This window comes from Mytilus galloprovincialis, chromosome 6 (assembly GCF_965363235.1).
Source record: "Mytilus galloprovincialis chromosome 6, xbMytGall1.hap1.1, whole genome shotgun sequence".
Classification (NCBI taxonomy): domain Eukaryota; kingdom Metazoa; phylum Mollusca; class Bivalvia; order Mytilida; family Mytilidae; genus Mytilus; species Mytilus galloprovincialis.
The window spans coordinates 55,469,072-55,490,926 of NC_134843.1; the positions used below are offsets into that span (position 1 = coordinate 55,469,072).

The 21,855-nt window shown below is 31.9% G+C and overlaps 1 protein-coding gene across 1 annotated transcript; it reads right to left on the bottom strand.

The window, feature by feature from the left end:
* Nucleotides 1–3,593: 3,593 nt before the first annotated feature.
* Nucleotides 3,594–20,454, bottom strand: LOC143079913 (acid-sensing ion channel 1A-like). The gene is made up of 6 exons (XM_076255543.1): nt 20,331–20,454; nt 15,495–16,056; nt 10,599–10,700; nt 8,784–8,940; nt 8,047–8,100; nt 3,594–3,805 (listed from the first exon to the last, which is right to left on the bottom strand). The coding sequence occupies exons 1-6, from the start codon at nt 20,435–20,437 to the stop codon at nt 3,633–3,635; spliced, it is 1,155 nt and encodes a 384-aa protein (XP_076111658.1). The 5' UTR covers nt 20,438–20,454; the 3' UTR covers nt 3,594–3,632.
* Between the last annotated feature and the right edge of the window lie 1,401 nt (nt 20,455–21,855).

Genomic DNA, 21,855 nt, shown 5'->3' on the forward strand with positions numbered 1-21,855 from the left:
GGTTTTTCGTCCACAAGACAGCAATGAAACAACAGTGAAAAACACAACTACCCATAAGACAAACTGACAAGTGTAAAAGCTAGCCGTCGATAACATTCGGTGCAAATAATCATGAGGGTAGCAACTTTTATACAGATACTTGTAGTTAAAATAAATAAGGGATCTTTGAATTTTGTGTTCGGAAAAAAGGAGACTAAGAGTGTGTCCAATGTCTGTTGGAGGTACTAAAATTTCACAATTTTGATTTTATGATATTGTAACTTCTTTTATGAATATAACGTAATTTAAATCGATCAAAATTATGTATTAATTAATTTTTCTTCAAAAAACAACAACGAACAATCATCAATCGGGGTCATATCGCCGATAGTTGTCACATTGACAATCATACAATATCTCCATATTTTTGTATACTAACATCTTTCAGAAAGATAGGTTTCCCATTTTGATATATTTATTATAGAATCTGACTAAGTAATATTTCATATTTAGAAATTGACAGCTATAGAACATGCGTTAAGCCTATATCATCTATCATATTTTATCAAATGGAGATATTGGATTTGTTTTATAATTTTAACGAACTGGGACATTTGCCAACTTTAATAAAATCATTTATGATGTTGTTTATGTGTGACAAGGACGTGAACTTTGATATGTTTCGTGAAAATTGCAGCGTTGGATCTATTATATTTCTTTTGTTTATTGGATATTTTTTCTTCTTCTTTTGTATATAAATTATGCTGTTGTTTTTTGTGTTTTTTTTTTTTTTTTTGGTTTGTTTTTTAATTGTTTTACACTAGTAAGTGTTGGTCCCTTTATAGCGTACTTTTCAGCGTTGAACCTATGACAAAGTGTCTTTACAAAATTTAGAATTTTTGAAATACTAAGGCTTTTCTACCTCAGGCATAGATTACCTTAGCTGTATTTGGCAAAACCTTTAGGAATTTTGGTCATTAATGCTCTTCAACTTCGTACTTTATTTGACCTTTTTAACTTTTTGGATTCGAGCGTCACTGATGAGTCTTTTGTAGACGAAACACGCGTCTGGCGTATATACAAAATTAAGTCCTGGTATCTATGATGAGTTTATTTGGATGGAAAGATGTCACAATTTGGCACTCAAACCTCATCTTCTTATTTCAATATACACATCACGTTTTACAAAATCTTAATAGGTAGTTTGGCACCCAGTATGATACAGAGGATATAAATGATTGGAGATATTGCACATCAGTCAATAGAACAGCAGCCGAACGATAAAAATACCTCTGTCAGGTATATTTTGGGATAAGATTAGCAACAGACGAGTTTTATCGATGGACAAAATTTACAAAATTTGTTAAGCTTTTGAAACACTTTTTTAATAGCATTCTGAATATTATGGTGTTCTTACTTTTAGTTCAGGTCCTGATAAAAAGTTAACACATCCAGTTTCAGTGCAAGTTCTTCGTGTTTTTCGAAGAAGAATTGTTTTTGAAATGACATTATACATATTTAAAGAGCTCGAAAAAATTTCCTACTGGACAGTGGTCACTTCATTGGAAATATCACTGTTTCAGGCCTGAAAACTATTGCACACTTCAAGTACAATGCATCGTGAGGCCGGTAAACCATATTTTTTTAATCTGATAATGCAAATTGAAGATTATGTTATATAATTTACATTAAACATATTCGCAGAACAAAAACATTTTTTATGAGAGTCCCAGACACTATTATACCTTTGACATTATAGGTCGGGAACAAACCCTCTATATAATATTTATACCTGTATAAGGAATAAAATTATCCCTGTAGAGGGATACATTTGTTTATACTGGATTTAAAGCAGGAAACTGGCAAATTAGAATTTCTTACGCTTGTTATATAAACATTTGATATATAAATTATACTAAAAATTGGGATGCTCAGTTTTCTGAACATGCAATCTAGTGTATACCTTAAATTTTATGTTAAATTTAACAATATAAATATGTTCATTTAGTCTAAATGAGTGCATGGATATAAAAAAGAATATTTGGTATGATTGCCAATGAGACAACTCGTCACAGAAATTAACAACTATAAGTCACCGTACGGCTTTCAACAATGAGCAAAGCCCACACCACATTTGCAGCTATAAAAAGCCCCTACATGAGTTTATCTGATCATCACAGCTTTCAATTGTTATGAACAATTAATTGTATACTAGTATACAGTCAGCTTAGCAATTAACTTAACATATGCATATTAGATAAAGTACATCAATTGGTGCACTAAATGTTGCAGGTTATTGCCATCATAAGTAGAAAATGTGTATTTGCCATGTTTTGCTTTAAATCCAGACTAAAAATTATAACCCTCTATACCGGTATAAACATTATATAGAGGGTGTGTTCCCGAACTGTTAAAGTCTGTACAATGAATTATATTGGTCATGAAACATATACATGTTTGTGATTTATTCAGCCGTTATTCAACAGTTTGTCAAGGTTGTTAAAACAACACTGTAATATATATTTTCAGTCTCCAGGAATAGACTATCTTAGCTGTATTTAGCAAAACCTTCCGGAATTTTGGATCCTCAGTACTCGCAAACTTCGTATTTCACTAGGCCCTTTACACTGTTTTGATTCGAGCTTCACTGGTGATTCTTTGTAGAATAAACGCGCGTCTGGTTTACATACTGGTAATCCTTGTATCAATGATGAATGTATTGATATAATTATATCATATGTGTTTACAATTAACATGATTAGGAGTAAAAGAGGGACGAAAGATACCAAAGGGACAGTCAAACTCATAAATCTAAAACAAACTGACAACGCCATGGCTAAAAATGAAAAAGACAAACAGAAAAACAATAGTACACACGACACAACATAGAAAACTAAAGAATAAACAACACGAACCCCACCAAAAACTAGGGGTGATCTCAGGTGCTCCGGAAGGGTAAGCAGATCCTGCTCCACATGCGGCACCCGTCGTGTTGCTTATGTGATAACAAATCCGGTAAATAGTCTAATTCGGTAGGTCACATTCAGGAAAGGGAAGGGGATTGTAGTTACGACGTAAGGAACATATCCGATATCATTTGTGATACGGTTATTCCATAACGGTCAACCAACTCGTGATGGCGTCCGTAAAATTTACGAAAGGATGATTTCAACTTCACCATTTGGAACTCTTGGTTTAATAGCTTCCTTGTGAGCAGCAACCCTTTATCAAGAAAATCATGATAGGAAATGCAAGCACGGGAATATCGTATCAATTGGGAGATATATACCCCGTATGCAGGTGCTGCTGGAATGTTGCTACTTAGAAATGGAAAGTTCACAATTGGAAAGCTGAAATTATCTCTTTTGTCGTAAAGTTTTGTTTTCAACCGACCCTCATTGTCAATTTCTAGATGTAAGTCAAGATATGAGGCCGACTTAACTGTATCTGTAGTATCCTTTATCTCTAGCTCGATTGGATAGATGCGTTCCACATAGTCACCAAATTTTGAATTATTTAGTGAAAGAACATCATCTATATAGCGAAACGTAGAGTTAAAGGATAGTGCTAACTTCTTATCTTTCTTCCTAAGAAGTGAGTAACATAGATAGACGGATAAGTTAAATTTCTTTATAATTCATGACTACACGTGTTTACATTTCTTGGAGTGTGGCAATGACATTCTTTTCTTTTGAAAAGTTTGTACGATTTCGGTTTTTGCATTTCTTCCAGATAAACCACAAAACAAACCCCAAAAATTCTACAAGCTCTGTAATGGTGAGTATACTGGCTCCTAGGAATAATCCCATCTGTCCCCCGAGATTTCCTGAAAGTAACACAAAGCTGGTAAATCATTTTTGGTGTAGATTTTCATACTGTATTCTACTCTTTGGTCGGGTTGTTGTCTTTTTGCTCATTTCTTTTTTACATTCTCAATTTTTAACCCATTTTTTTTCAATCGATTTATGAGTTTTGAACAGCGGTGTAATACTGTTGCCTATACTTGTATATACTGTTGAAGAAGATTAGTATCAGGAAACTCACGTGTGTCTCCATCCCAATTAGATAACATAAGTTAAATTAGAGGAATTGTACGTGTATTGATGCGTTAATTCTTCTAACTCATTCACAAATATAAGATTGTTAAAATGACTTTATGCTATGAATATGAGAGTAGGGTCAAATCTACAATCTACACATAAATGCACTCTTTCAAAATAACATTGATAACTTATTCTTCATTGTTTTGTGCAATTAAACATGTGTGACTTTCTGTCTTGTATATATTAGTATTCTATTAGATTTTCCGAATATATAAAATATAACTTCAACAGGTAACTCTCTCATTTAAAGTTATCTTTAGGCGAATTTTTATATTCTTTTAAGCTCCCTTTTTTTATCATACAAGTAAAGTCCTTGTAATAGATCTAGGTTTATTTTTATTTTTAAACCATGCATGGTAACGGTAAAACCAGAAAAGTACTACAGACACCCGAAATTTTGCATTTTCATTGAATATAATTAGGTTGTAGAGAATTTAAATGTAATCACATATAAAACTAACCAATGTAGAGAGTTAAACATAATGACATATAAAACTAACCAAATATCTCCACCGATGATCCATAAACAGGTAACTGTTTTACAATTGTTGTTTTTAGTTCATCAAAGTAGATGTGAATGCCTATAAAGTTTTTTCTGAAAGGTGAAAAAAAATGTTAGTAAGGGCAATTTGTGAGGTATAGTCTGAATAAATAATGCTTAAACCAGATGAAATTTAATAATTGTCTTTTGAGATAAGACAAAAACCACAACCTGAAACTAACCAAGTTTTCAAAAGCTAAAAGTGTTTCCTGCTTCTTGTAACACCCTTCATAAGAATACTTTATGTTTTATAAAACCCAAAATTTACAGACAATGGGCAGGTAAGGAATAGCGTTTTAATGGGACGCTCTAATATATGTATATATAAAAGCAAAACAATCATGTAAAATAGATCCTGGCTTCGAGAATCACTGAAAATCAACAATAACTGTAGCGGTACAAATTCCGATGCACAAGATGCGTATTTCGATAATAAATGTATCTTTGCCATTGCTTGAGGCCAAACATTTGAAATCTCCAAACATAGAGGAAAAACAATAGAGCATGAAAACTCAAAAAGATTCAAGTATAGCCAAAGCCGGGCAAGGAAATAAGAGCTTTGACAAAACCAAGGTCTGATTTTTGAGAAATTACATAGTTGTTCAAATTCATTAACTGCCTTTAGAAGAAAATCATTGTAGAAGTCCGACGGAAACACGGATGAAGAAAGTGTTACTTCGTATCGTGTGCTAGAACATGCAGGTGGACAATGACAACCTGTCTTCATTTTGGAGTTTCCATAAAATTCTCCTATGAAAATTTAAAAAAAAGAAAGTATAAGTATAAAGACCTCGTATTTAATGGTAACAGGAAGGCGTTATATTAGAAAATAAAATTTACTTAGTACAAAATGTACCTCGACTCTTTTTCAAATCAATTAATGGACAGAAAAAGAAAAAAATACAAATAGAAAAAAATATGTTTAGTAAATTCTAGTTTTTCAAGTGTACATTGCACTTTTGGTCGCTTGGCATTTCCAAGGACATATATAATGATACCGATGCTTAAATCTATACAAATTATTGCAGTGTCTTTTTAAATGTCATTGTCATCGCTTCTAGAATGATTTCATTAAGTTTCATAAACTGATATTTTTTTCAGTAAATTTAAACTTGGTTTTAGAAGCACGAAAATTTCAAAATTCAATTATTCATACAAAATATGTTATGATTGCTCTGTTACACGTGTGTTTTATAATCAATATCAACCTAATATAGTTGTCATCTTGGATGGTGCCTATCAAACATTTGCAGACCAGTTGGAATTAGATAAGATCAAATAGACACGCGATCCTTTCCAAAATGTTCATTTTTCGAGATATTTGATTCATAAAATATGATGGGAGAAGGCTGACTTGAACTTTTACCTTATATTTGCATTGGTATTATTTGGGTCTCAAATCAAAAGAAAGAAAATCAAGAATCTGCTAAAATTTTGTCGAATGACCTTTTATGAGCTATTCAGTCTTATGTTAAAAGATAAATAGGTGTTATGGGGGAAATAGTTTACCTTGTATCGTAAGGAAAAACACCAAGGGGTCCGAACATTTGACACTTATTCCAAAACCTCACCTAAGTACAAAAAGGTCATCCATAAACAGATTCTAGATATTTTTTTCTTTCAATTCAGTGAGACCACAATCATGTCAATGCTTAATCATGTTAATATACTAATGTAATAGGCAGCTTTTCCCAGTCATTTTACAAAAATCAAATATCTCAAAAAGGATTTTCATAACCTGTCAAGTTTGTTTTTTATCTTACTGGTATATTACTTTAAGGTGGCTACAACAAATGGAAGCTTTTAATGACATTGACTGGCTGTACAGCCCTCGCACGGTCGGCCCTGGCTTGTGCCTTTTTTTTTGGCATTAAATAATTAAGAATGACAAAAAAAAACTTAATAAAAAATAATATAGAAAAAAAATCTGAATAATTAAATGAATAAATATATTGATGAATATGTTAATAAATAAAATAAAGCAAAGAATATAAAAATAGATAAAATAAAATAATATGAAAATTATTTTTTATAGAAAACATAAAATAAAAAAATATATACGTAAAAATAAATAATTAATAAACAAGGAGCCACCAAAAGTAGGATCAGGAGGAAAGCTAGGCCAAGCAAAAAGCAGTGCATGGCAACAACGTTGTCCTGGTACACCAGCAGCCAAGTAAAGAGCTCATAGTTTTGATATGCCAAATTGTGTATGTGGATTTATTTGCCAAATATTTTGTACAAACCGAAATATGCCTAAATTTGTGTATGTGAGTTTTGCAAAACTAATTAGTAAGATGTTTTGTGTGAACTAACAAAAAGATTGGTAAAAAATAAGAATAAAATAAATAAAAAATGTGGCTCGGGTGTCTTCCTCCATCTTGGATTTTGAAGTACCAAAAAACATTCGCCTAGATCTTTAATGTTATGTGCAAATTTTGAAAGTAATATGTATTTCATGTGCAAGAATTTTAGTGAACGTTTAGAAAGTTAAGTGTATTATTTAATACTAACTATATTTTCAAAACAAAAAAAAGACATAATATTTGTGTTTGATTCATTTTTTTTTCAACTTTGCGAAATAAGGGGGAAATACTAAGATAGTAGAGGAGATAACTCAGATAAACATGATACAGTAATTTTGTTATAGAAAGTGTTTTTAATTAATGTAGCAAGAAAACAAGTCAAGAGACCCCATGTTTTCTTATCTTCAAACATGTTATAAGACCTATTTTCTCACATTTTTTGTAGTTTTCTTTTTATCACACAAAATTGGATACAAAATCTGACAATATTTGCACAACCTATAGCATGAAAAAAGTCCCGTTTCGCATACTCTTTATTATATTTTTGAAAAAAAGCATAAAAAAATCATTTTGACAAATTATGAAACAAATATATGGACGCCCCAGTCACCTTAATTAATGTTTTTCTGACCTAAAATCTAATTTTTTAATTCTAAATTTCTTTTAATCTCGCCCTTAACAGTAGGAAAAAATAATCTGTCAACGCACTCGGTCTCGATCACTTCTTTTGAAATTGAAATCGATGTGGTGTCTTAATTGATTTACGAATTTAAACTTCTGTAAAAAAGGCAACAGTAGTACACCGCTGTTTAAATGTCATCAATCGATTGAGAGAAAACAAATCTAGGTTACAAACTAAAACAGAGGGAAACACATGAACTATAAGAGGAAAAACAACGAAACAAAAGAAACACTGGAGTGAACGAAAACAAACGACAATGCAGAAACGAACTATAAGATAACAACTGCTATTTTTTATGCGCGGACGGACAACTAACTGTTGCTTTAATTTGACAACTATTCTCAACGAAATGAATTTCTTTTTTTTTTTTTTTTTTATCTAAACTGATAATATTTACTGTCCTGTCCATCTTACTTCATACTTCTTGCTTCATACCTTTTGCTGGTCTTGCACACTTGAAATAATCATACTTAGAACAAATGGGGTAATCTACAAATAAACCACAATTCAAGATATTTTACCTGGATATCATTAATTGCGAATAGCAGTTTACATACAATATTGATATGCTTAATTTAAAATGTTATTTTATAATGATTCTACTTTACAAAAGTTGTTACTGGACTTGTTTTCCACGATTACCATGCAATTCATGATACCTTTGTTTACCTTATTATCAACAATATTTTACACATTGTTCGTGTATTTCGCTATAACGGTTGAAATCAATTCTCCGTTGTGTAGAATAATGACCATGTTTGATGTCAATTTTAAATTAAAGAAGATGGCTCGTAAAATATTTATTAAATTTCAATACTTATAGTATACATCTTTATTTCGCTAGGATTGTTTAACATTGTAACTCATTGTAAAATATTTCCATCAATTATTCATATTTACGATATATATATAATTTCAACAACATTTTCAATATAATCAGTGAGTCTATGTCCCAAACAAAGCCGGGAGGAATGTTCTCTTTAAGTCTAAGTCTTCATAGTATTGAACAGTTTACTGAATGAAGACAGAAGAATGTTCATTTACCGTTAACCGTTACCTCATTAGCAAGTGGGGCTACTACATTTTGTACTTATGTCTGTTTCGTTACGCATAAACATACATTCATCCGCGAAATGTCTACTAAGAAAAATTTCACATATACATGTTCATACCTTTGTAATCAAAATCAATACATTTACAGGCCCCATAAATATAACTGACATAGCATTCCTTCCAACAATTTGTTGATAAATACTTCTTTCCATCTTCAAAAGATTCTCTGCAGAACTCTGTTGGTGTCGCTCTAAACGGTTCTGACAAATATTCATACTTAAAAATAAAATCACAAAAATACTAAACTCCGCGGAAAATTCAAAAAGAAAAGTCCATAATCGAATGGCAAAATCAAAAGCTGAAACACACCAAACGAATGGACAACAACTGTCATATTCCTGACATTTTGGTACAGTCACCTTCTTACGTACAAAATGGTGAATTAAACTTGGTTTTAAATCTAGCTTAACCTAGCTTTCACTTGTATGACAGTCGCATCAATGATACTAAATGTAGATGTTTTTAAGTTTTACCCAATATATGTCAAGAAATCCAAATGTGTCAAGGAATAAGATTAATTTATTTTTGTGCGCAAATTAGGTTTTAGATTAATTTATATTAACTGAAGGTAGATCATTGATATAAATTTCCTCGGATAGAATTTTCTTATCCTTTTTCAAAATGAAGATTTAACTATGCTTTTTTCCAAAATATGATAAAAAGTACGGGTCACAGCGCTATTTTGCAAGCTACGATTCGTTCAAAAATGCCCAAATTTGCTTAGATTGATCACGAAAAATCACATGATTCTGCATAAAAAGAAATCTATGAGAGAGAATTTTGAAATAAACTATGAAAAGATAAGTTTAATAATATTTTTTAAGAAAATAAAAAGAAACAATGATGTCACCTCCATGTAATTTTTTTTCTATTTTCTTTTAATTTGCCTATTAATCCAGTATAAATTATTTACAAACAAATTTATCTCCCTAAAATGACTAATTTGAAAAATTGATTCTAAAAAACACAAAAATTATATATTTGTTAAACATTTAAAGTAATGTAATAAATCATTCAGTTTTCGTTGTACAGATAAAAGTCTAACCAATAAAATTACACATCTGTCTTCAAATTTGTGTATTTTGACTGAGAGTTATACCGATTGTGTACTGCATTTGTACAATCCAAGATTGCGGTATACCATGAATCTACATTAAATGAAATTAACAACGTCTTCATATGTAAAATAGCGACGAACAGATTATCATTGGTCATCTCAATTCGATTGCTTTTCTTGATTTCGCCGTACCGGCTCAAGCAAGAAAATCAATCTCGTTGAGATTTCTACCTGTATATCGTTATTAACCACATGTAGGTCCGTTGCATGATTGTTCAATTCGTTATTCATTCCTTAGTTCGATAAGCGCCTTTCTTTCTTCACATACCTTTCTGTAGTGAACTCGAATTTTTAATTTGTGTTTGTAAAACACCCCGTACCAGTTGTGACGTCGTTGCTGCAAACGTTGTTTACTTATCAGTTTTAGTTTAGCAACTGTTTCGGAGTTTTAGGTTTGTGGTGCTCAATAGTCAGCTTTATTTTTGTAGTGTTTTTTTATATGATTTATTACTAGTAGTTTCTATTTTGTTGTTGTTTTCGCAATGTTTATTTTGTTTTGGTTACTTTTTTGCATATGAAACGATTACAAGATGATTACCAATTCTTAATTACCAATTAAATTTAATGGATCTATATGAATACATTATGGCAGTGCACAATGATATTGTAATTTGCTAATAGGAGATGTAGGGGTAAACATCAGATAGTCGAAATCCCATCGACATACGAGATCAAGGAATACACATAGGTAGCCGTTATATGACCACCAAGCGATACATGTATGCTTCATGTAATATTTGTTGACAGAATAACTTACAGTGTATTTCCTAAGCGCGCCGTAATACTCGTGGCCAGGTTCAATATAGTATCCACTGGAGCCTTGAAAGTGGGGATCTTCCTCCTTGTCGTGAACTGTGAACTATTAGAAAAAGTCAGGTTTTATGTTTAAATGAAATGAGTTAAACAAACATTTAAAGGGCAACAATTTTCCAGTTAAATTTTATGCTTTGTTAAGAAACAAGACCATGGTGAAAAATGATTACAAGTTTATATCCATCATACTTATCTGTCTACAATAATTGCGCAATTATTTGCACAACGATGACCATGAATCTGCAATGTGTTTACAGTTGTTGTCCCTTCATGTACAAATTAATTTAAATAATTTTAAATTTCAAGTACAGATGGTAATGGTAAATACCTTTCAACATCCAAACATTGATCTTGGTAACGAAATATGCTATCTTTTTGGTTTGCTTCCGACCGAAGTAAAACCCTTGAAAATTCGCAGCCACGTCAGAATAGAGACGTTAACCCGATGTTTTGTGTAGAGAGAATGTCATACTCCCTGTATGTAAATGTCACTTGCAACAAATTTCTAATGGGTCCGTAGGTGGCCTAGTGTAAGACAAAATCATTGTATCTATTTAATGCACCCTCATTTTCAAATGACAATCTTTATTTCTCCAGTTCATCCTGGTCGACCGCTATTATAAAGACCTAGTTATTGTATGTATTATTAATTTGTTTTCGTCCTGAACTTGCATGAAATATTTACCACTGGACGTACAGCAAACAACAATCAATCAATCACAACCATTCGCCAATCTAATATTAAATGCAAGGTAGCAGAATCGGAAAAGGTTTGCCTATAATAGCACAACTTGTGAATCGATCTGCTTACCCTTCCAGAGTACCTGAGATCACCCCCGTTTTTTTCCTGGGGTGCATGTTGCTTAGTTGTCTATGTTGTGTCTTGTGTACTATTATTTGTCTGTTTATTTTTTAGCCATGGCGTTGTAATGCAGTTTATTTTCAATCTATGAGTTTGACTGTCCCTCTGGTATCTTTTGCCCCTCTTTTACAGAAATATGATCATTCGAATGTAACAAAAAAGTTGAAAATGTTCGATATACATGGCTAAGTTTTACTATACAAGACATGGCCATATACTAAATTTTTTAAATAAACCTTTATTTTATCCAAATCTTCAGAAATTTACTGCTATTAAATCATTTTATTACTGTATTCTTATTCACCAACAACTTTTCGAAGCAGACGGTGAATTTAACCTTTACGCATTTCATTAAAATCTAGCAACGCTCACCACAAGTACGAGAGGAAATCCGTGATGGAAACAAGTTGCTTTCTTTAAAAAAAGAAAAGCAATACATGAACCAAAGACCGCTGACTGCCAGGTCACCGGCAAAAGATTGTTGCTGAATTTTTGTTTGCTTTTGAATTGAAATAATTGACTGTGAATATAAGAAGCCAGTTGAAAGTATATATTTACAGCTTCTATTTGAATAGTTATTTTAAAGTTCGGCTATTTTATTTATTACTTGGGAATGTACATAATTTTTCCGATTATAACCCTTTGGCAAATACTAATTTCTACTAACCGGATGACTTATGCAAATTGCACAAACCTACTCAGTTTGCTTTATAATGTGGAATTCTGGATGCATTTATTTTATCCATCATATCTTTATATTTTGTTTCCTACATGAATGCCTTTATATTCTCAACTCGTATTTGAAGCTGTCTTTACTCATGGTAAATGTTGTATGCGGTGAAACTTGTGGCATGCAATTGATTGGGACATCTTATGAAGAGACTTATTTTGGTCTCATAAAACATCTCAAATTTTAAGGATTTCCTGATTTTACTTAAATCAATTCAAACATTCTACAGGGAAACTTAGTTTTGCCGAAGAATTTCTTAATTCAGAAGTTTATGAATACCTGTACACACTTTCAAAACAACCAATTTATATAAAAAGGAATGTAGATATAATAATGTACGTCAGACACGAGTTCAGTAGATACAAAAATAGCATCAGTGACGCTCGAATGAAAAAAGTTAAAAGGCTAAATACATTACAAAGTTAAGGAATCTATTCCTTGGGTAGACAATCCTCAGCTTTTCGAAAAGGTCAAAGTTTAAAATGGGACAGTGACTCAAAAAAGAAACAAAAGAGAAACTGACAATTCGAGGTCAGAATACCGTTAGAAATGATGACCGTGCATGAAAGTCACATGTGAAGCTCTTTCTGCCGTGTCCTGAATTTAGATAACAAAAACGGAAATAAGCTTTCACGAGTGAATTTAATAGTATTGCATGCAAGTAGTATCTTAGCGCACGAAATAGTAAATAGAAAGCATCTCACTGATACTCAGGAAAAGAATACGCATTTGCATCATCACATATCTTAATCTAATAGTTGAATTCGAATGTCAAACGGCCTACATTAAATGTTTTGACTCGGATTTATTGACATTTTATCCAGAATTTTTGAGAACGCAAACCGATAGTGTGCTTTTGAAATGTGATCTATAATGTGAATGCATCAAGAGGTGTAGGATAGTTGGTCAACACAATTAATACAATTTTCAAACCCGTACCATATAGTACAAATACGTAGATGCTATACAGTTAAACTATAAAAACAAACAATCAAAAATTGAATTTAAATTTTATAAAAAACTTACGTTCCTGTTAGTATTTTTTTTCCAAATTCTTTTGAATATATGTAATATCAATAAACACGAACGTCAAGTATTTACGGATGGACAGTTTATTTATCGAATGAATCTACTTTTAAATTCTAAAATTCCACTATGTGAATATATTAATATACAAAATATAACTAAGCAAAGACTTCTAAATCCATACTAAAACGGTATAAAATAATCAACATTATGGTTGTAATTAAATTTTGTTGTGATTATTGTAAATTATTTTACGGTTGTTGTGAGTTGCAAGGATTCAAAATCATGCTTTATGAATTGAAAACACACAAGTACTTTTATTCACGATCGTTTAAAATTTAAATATTTACTAAATTTATCTTACTTTCCGTTTTATGGATATATTACAATACAAAAAAATAAATAATAATTACTCATAAAACCTAAATACTAAAATGGTATGAAATAATTAACGTAGAAATATAATGATAATTGTTTATAAACATTGTTTTTTTTTGTAGGATGCAAGAATTTATTTAGATTTAATTTTTATGATTTCTTTACAAATGAATATTTAAAAATATCAAAGCAGAGTATCTTGTAATATTGAATACTTATTTCTTAATTGCAACTCTGAAAATATTCTGATTTCAATCATTGTTAGTTTCTTCAGAAACATAAATACAGTATATATTTTGTATACATTTCTTTGATTCCGATTGAATTAAATACTTTTGATAAGAATATTATCTTTCTGTTTTCCGATCTAATATTAATATTTTAACCAGAATCTTCTCTCCCGTAAGTCTATGATGAAATACACAGTCAGTATCCCGTGGTTAAATCTTCAAACATAATTAGTTCACATGTTATCGAGACAACATACGCTACCACGTTATAATTGACCCAGATACACACAGTGTACAGTGGTCGTTTTAAAACAAATATAATTGCGTCGTCAATGGCCATCAAGGGAGCATATCAAAGACGTAGATAACAACCTGTTAAGACCTGTATAAATGACCGAAAACTTTCGAGACGTTCCGAGAATTTTATTCTGACTTCCGGCCGAGAGATATCGAGTGGCCCATAGACACATCCAAAACTCGCCAATATATAAGCATATTGAAAAACCGTTGAAGTGAGATGGTACAAATCTCTTCTGAAATAAAACTGCTGACAAAATTTAATTAACCAATGAAAACGTGGAAATTATAAAACAACACCGCTCTTGATAGCGTCTCACGTATTGTTCACGTATTCCACTATCGAATCTGTTTTGATTCTTATCAAGGTATCAATCGGGAAAATTACTTTAAGAAGAAGTCATTTACATTAATTTATCATATATTCCAAGATTTTAATATTTGACAGATTGCTCTTTAACGAAAACAATCCAGTACAATGGGTTTTTACATCTTTTTGTTTTTGTATGAGTAGTTGGATGAAATATTGCCAAATGCTAGAGTTATTCCCCAAAGAAAACGGTTTCCAGTTTCTGATGGGTGTATTTGAATGACAACATTTTATCTACCATGAAATGACACTTGATACTAAATATACATATACATTGTCTTTGTAATGATTGTAACCCTTTAAGAACTGAAATATTTACAGCAGATCTGCTGCAGACTTGCTGCAGGTTCGCTGCAAACAAAAAGACTGCAGGCACCGTTTGAATAATGTTTGCAGATGTTTGCAGCTAGCTGCGAACATCCTGCAAACATTCCAGCTTTTTGCTGCAATATTGCAGTAAAATTGCAGGAAAAAACAAGAATATAAGAGATGTTCACAGCTAGATTGCAGAAATCTTTGACAATTCAAAAAGTTTGCAAGAGCATTGCAAGAATTACATATCAAACACGCAGCAGATAAGCAGAGAAACATGCAAGTGAAAGATCAATTTGCATTAAAATGTTTGCAGCAAATACTCATTTGCATGGTAAATTATGTGCAGCAGACCTGCAGCGTTTTTGCAACAAACATGCCGCAAATACAGACTCCGTATTCGCTAGCTGCAAGTCCGCAGCAAGTTCGCTACAAAGTTGCTCAAACTATTTACAGGAGGTTGATTATTACAGTAAGGGAAGTAACTATGTAGTCAAGGACTGCATTGCCGAACTGCGAAACTCTTTAACTTATGTAAATAAACAGTAACGTATACGAGCTATTATATATACATGAATATGTATAATTATGAATTATTATGAGTTATTGTATATATGTAATAATTATAATATTACCTGTACCCCTTCTCCTAACCATTGGCCAAAATAACTATTCTTACGGTCTACATTCAACCACATTACAAAGTTGTATTCTGACCCTGTATATGACGTTTTGAATATTTTGGTTTTGTTCGAAGTAAGGCATGGTCCGTTCGGTTTTAACTCCACAGAGAAATATTCCTCGGGATAAAAGTAGGGAGTTTGATCAAACATAAAGGAATTAAACAGACCTTTATGTAATTCCTTATGTTCCAATAAGATTTCTTCCACAGTTCTGTTTTTGAAAAATCCGTTTTGTTCATAAAAAGGATCACTCCAATTGAACTCGTTGTACAGACTAAATATCTGTCGTGGTCCAATGCTTAAATAGTAATTGTCTACTCTAGAATCATTCAAGACTAATGATTTGCTTAATGAATTTAAATTACAAATAGTTACTGCAGGAAATTCAATTTCAGAATGTCTCTCCACTTCAAGTGTTGTGTAGGTAGGATAATTGTAGAAATTTCCTAATTCTTGAATCATCACATAAGTCAGGTACACAGCGCATGCTAGAAATGAACACAGCCAAAACAAACTGAAAAATTAAAAAAAATACACAATTAAATAATTGGGTAATTTCACCATTTAATTCAATGTAATAAAAAAATTGTACAATATTCTTTTCGTATGCAAATTGGGGGAAGGGGCTTAGTAGAGTGGTCTAAGTTGTTCATGCAACTGTACCACTAGACAGTCGTGCACCATTGTAGGTTGTAATTTGGAGCCCCGCACGTGGAAGGTGTAAAAGGATGGTCACATTTCATTTCTTGTGGAAGGGTGATGGTTTTTTCTACACACTCCAGTTCCCTATACATCCACAACAGCCACTGAATAGTGAATCGTGCTGAAAGTATCGTTACAGTCAATGGTCAACGAAATTGAGATTACCAGATTTTTTTCATATATTCTAACATACTTATGTTGAAAATTTTATAAACTTTACTAGTAAAATGTTAATATACATGTACCTCGATTGTATCATATTTCCAATATTCATAATAAATAGATTATTTAGCTCTGATCGCTTTTTGATAGTGTTGGCGATTCTTTTTACTTCATATTTGATTACTATTGGTAATGAATTATTTATACATCTTTAGTTCTGCATTACAAAACTTCGACTTTAAGCTTGATGGGGAAAGGTAACTGCAGACATGCAGGAAATTGAAATATAAAAAAAATGTTTTTGCTTGATTCATTACATTTTAGTAGAGGTCACTTGGAAATGTATTTTTGTTTTTAAACAAGATGGTCAGATTTCCTGCTAAAAGGTGGTGGTTCTCTCCAAACACTCCGGTTTCATACATCAATAAAAGAACTGAACGTTGAATCAGACCACAAACGAGAATGTGTCCCCAGTACACGGATGCCCCATCCGCACTATCATTTTCTATGTTCAATGGACCGTGAAAAGGGTGAAAAATCACTTATTTGGCATTAAAATTAGAAAGATCATATCATAGGGAACATGTGCATTAAGTTTTAAGTTGATTGGACTTCAACTTCATCAAAAACTACCTCGACCAAAAACTTTAACCTGAAGACAGATGGACGGAAGAACGAACGAATGAACGAACGAACGAATGAACGGACGAACGAACGAACGAACGGTCGGACGAACGGACGCACGGACGAGAAAACACAATACCCATAAATGGGGCATAAAAAAAACAATCAATCTGTCGTTGACAAATCTTGAGATTACTAGATTTGGTTCATATGAAATTTTATATTTTTATTTATAAACTGTTATCTCTCGGCACTTTCATACTCACAATATTCATAATTTAATTATTTATATAGTTTTGATAGCTTCTGTTGACGATTAATTGCAATATCCACTGATCATTAAAATATTTTTATTTACTAACGATATATACACCTCTAATTGTATCTGGTAGACATCAACCCTGAACAACGCTTCGAGGCCAACAACTTTGTTAAAACATGTATAGTGTTTTAATTACCACGGACGATTAATTGCAATATTTATAATGCACAATTTATTTACTAACGACATATGCATCGGCGGTGGACATTTTAGCGCATAGATAGGACTTTTGAGCGAAAAAACGGACGTTTTAGCGCCAAAGTAGAACCCATTTTAGCGCCTGATTTTTAACCAATTTCAGCGAAAATTAAAAATGTCAATGCCCATTTTAGCGAAATATTTTTCTAATTGTTTCTGAAAGATATTTATAAGCTTGAACACCGCTTCGAGCATAACAATTTTGTTTTTACAGTGTTTAACTACCAGTTGTTCAAAATGACTCTGTACACGGCCGTCACTTGGCTAACCAAGAGAGTAGTCGGTTAATCTATATTGAGTTTACGGCTTTATGGGCGGTTGGTCTGTTAATCGGATCGGTTAAACGTCTTTTAAGAGTAAAACGCACAATTTAATGTTAAACTCTGTTAGATATACACATTTTTGACATAGTTTAAGAACCAAATGAAAAAAAAGTGTCTGACAAAATGACATCTATCATCGAACGTTTTCAACCTGTAAAAACATTTCATAGTCTCCAGTTTTCAGTAAAACTAAAAAGCATCGTGCAATTATGTGGTGTTTATGCTTCTCCGTATAGCAATTTTTTGGATAAAAGGCGAAAAAACACATTTTTAGATATCATTTAAAAGACACAAAATAGTACTTGGTTCTAAAAAATAAATTGACATTTAAGAATTGAATGCTTCTTTTTGTAACTTTATTGGGGTGTTAAAAGCGTTGACCGAAGTACATTTTGTATGAAGCGCGGAAGCGCTTCATTCTAAAAATGTGCGCACGGTCAACGCTTTTACAACCCTATGAAGTTACAAAAAGAAGCATTTAATATTTACTTATAATTACATTTTTTAGCTAGGATCATGAAAACACAATTTACACCAAGTTTTTATTTGATTTACCTGTGCACTTTATTATGAGACCTCGTGTCATCATGACCGATAAGTTTTATTGTGTAATGCAAATGCTTAAGGAATAACACATGATGTGCAGTTAGCCAATCATAATAACGTATTTTAATGAAACATACATCTAATGTAGTTATTAGTGAATATTTCAGAATTGTAATGTGATGAGTATTATAAAAGGTGTGTAAAAGTTGATGTGTATGTTCTATCATCTTTTTTTTTTTATATATATCAAAACTTCTAATTTATTGGTTGTTCCACTATTTTTTGTGAAAATTTACTATTGGTGATATATATATGTAAGAAATGTAATATACCTTGACAGACGGTAAGATTGAAAAAAAAATGTTACATACATTTGTAAATCGTACAATTCGCTCAATTTATATGTTCATATGATATTAAAGTTTGATGTCAAATAAAAGCTGTTATCATATACTTAGACTAAATAACATATGATTTTTACTGTATGATAATGGCATTAAATTAACGTAAATTCCATATTTTTCGAATTGGTGCTTATAGCGGGCTGATATGAAAAGTTTATCACATGCTTCGATTGTTATCACATGCCTTTCCGTAACGTTATCACATGGCATTCCGGTGATACTCGGCAAATTCCGGAAAATACACCTCAATGCTACGTTTTCAGTGAAAAACATTACGAAATAGTGTACAAAACAATTATTTAGATACTGAAAAATATTGTTTAAAATAATAACAAACAAAAAAACAAACAAAACAAACAAAACAAACAAACAAATTATTAAATAAATGCATTCTTTATAAATTTCAAACATAATTTAGAAAGTTACTTTGAAAAGGTTGACTTTTCCAAACAGTGTTCATTATGTATATTGGTTGTTTTTTGTTGTTTTTTTTTTTATTTGTCGAGTCGTCCATATTAAAAATGTTTTCTCCTCTGTTGAGGCATATGGTAGAAAGATTTGATATCGAATGTACTAAATTGGGTCCGACGTCCGTGAACTTTTCAATCTTTGAACTTCTATTTGGGAACCACGTAAAAGGATCAATATATGATCTGTTATTTTTCTCCATTGTTGAAGCATATGATAAAAAGATCATAACATGTCAATTTTCATATCGCATGTATTATCAGCCCTCGGTCAATATCAGCCCTCGAGCCATGCGGCTCTTGGGCTGATATTGAACCTAGGGCTGATAATATATGCGATATGAAAAATGCCATGTAATAATAATCTGATATTACATCACTCTTTCATATGATATTAAATTGTTTTTATCATATCTGCATTCCGGAATTTATTATTTATAAGCGTTCTCATGTTTGATAATGAAAAACTAAAAAATCCGAAAGTCACTTAAACACGATGTTACAAAAAAATACACCGTGGGAAAACTCTACAAAAGGGCTAAATTGAAAATATAATGTTTACTAGGTATATTCATGTGGATTTTCAGCCGTGAGGTATTTCGGTCCATTAAACTCTTGAATACGCGACTGTTCCCGATTTGATCATATCATTTAAGTTGATTTATTTCACCTTTGATTTTAGCGTTTTATTAAGATATTTTAAGTTTTGAATTTTGTTGTTATTTCATAAATCCTCAAAAATAGAAATAACCCCCCCCCCCTGCATCCGCCACTGATAAGCATAAACATTATAAGTCTCATCAAACCCAAATTCGACATTTTTTATGTGTCAACTATGCCTTATATGGAGTCATTGTCGCTTTTTCAGTAACATTTGCAAAAGCTTTCAACGGAATATTTGTAAAAAGTCATCAAATGAAATAAAACCTAATCCTATATAGTTTAAAAACAAATTATAACAAACTGGTGGTGGACCTTAAATGTATAGTTATTTAGTAAACTTTAAGCATTAACACAATAACAAAATATTTCTACTTTACCATCTTAATTTATTGCCGTTTGCAAGTTTATTTACACCATGAAATCCTGTTGATTGACTAAATTCTCCCCATACTGTCGCTAACGTTTGGCGATCACCGTCTGCCATTATTGATACGAAACTAAATTTTTACTACACTGTTTAAATTTGTTTATGAAGCAGACGTTTGGTCAGTTCTAGTTCATTAATTTTTAGTGTCATTAGTAAGATGATTTAGATGTCATGTCCATTCTAATATTAAATATACATGATTTTACTGGCCGCTTTTGTTAAACCAAGAACGCTTGAAATGAAAATTATTAATTTTTAATGAAATGGTGTAGTATTAAATGGCACTGAAACAAGTGTTTCTAATTCGCTTACCGGTATACCATACGGACAATCATACAAAGGGAAATAAGTTACGCATGGCTGTTCATTTACTTTGTGATTGAAAAATGATATACAGGATTGCTTTGTAAATATGATTTTAGATTCATTAGTATTTGAAAAACTTGGTAACAGTTCAACCATCTTAAGCCAATGGCCTATTATAGTCATATCACACCTTCAATGAACTCAATCATTTTTAAAAGCGGGTTCAAACCCAGGATAAAAGAGCTAGGGGTCCAACAATATGTTTCTATTTAAATGCATTGTTCGTCGAAAATGAGAGGGTTCCAAACACCGGGCATCCCTATCAGAATTTAGCGGAGGGTTGGAATCCCGAGAAAGTGAATAGGTATAATTTACATGATCACGGAGCATAATTCCTGAATACAAACCCGTTACCGTTACAAACTTTCGCGGGCAACTTTCTCAGAGAGATTCGGTTCCTTCACGGTTACATATTGTATACCCGAAGTGCATTAAAATATATCATCACTGATCTGTTGTATTTTCCTTACATCATCACAGCAGTTCGGTTACTTTGGAGAATGTAAGCTGGTTATATAATTAAGATGGCTTGTAATGTTTCAGAATCAGTAAGTTGTGCTCTGGGATTGGAAATAGCGAAGTTAAAGATTTTCAGTGGACTTGTGTAAAAACATACAAGGATTTGTATGACACAGTGTATGGTCTGGAATGTTATTTATTATTTGGTTTAATTTAGGGTCATTTAGGGTACAAAACATTGTATATGTCAATGAATTGTTGGTTTGCCGTACAGAATCGAACAGCTCGACGTGTCTTTGTTCTGAAGACTTGAACAGACGAAAGGATGTGAGGAGAAATGGCTAAATGCTAGACTGATGACAACAGGCTACTTTCAAATGTACACTTCACTTGATAAGTATATACAGCTACACGTTTTCTCCCATTCTTCAAGTTTGATTACTAGCTAGGTGTTACAACTGTATATCAATCAGCATCAAGGATATACATACTACTTTCGACTGTATTCAGTACCATACAACCCTTGGCAGAAAGCCGTATATATAACGTTGTCATGTTGGTCGCGATCGATAGTCTGGATACAATGAGTTTTTGTCAGTTTTTTTTCTAATTTGAATTCGTTTACGTTTTGTCCGGCATATATATAGCTT

Excerpts from the sequence above, each read along its gene's own strand:
- LOC143079913 (XM_076255543.1), bottom strand. The coding sequence starts at position 20,437 with ATGGCAGACGGTGATCGCCAAACGTTAGCGACAGTATGGGGAGAATTT. Across the intron at positions 16,057-20,330 it reads AACGGCAATAAATTAAGATG|TTTGTTTTGGCTGTGTTCAT; the intron begins GTAAAGTAGAAA and ends TTAATTTTTCAG. Across the intron at positions 3,806-8,046 it reads GTGTGCAAGACCAGCAAAAG|GAAATCTCGGGGGACAGATG; the intron begins GTATGAAGCAAG and ends TGTTACTTTCAG.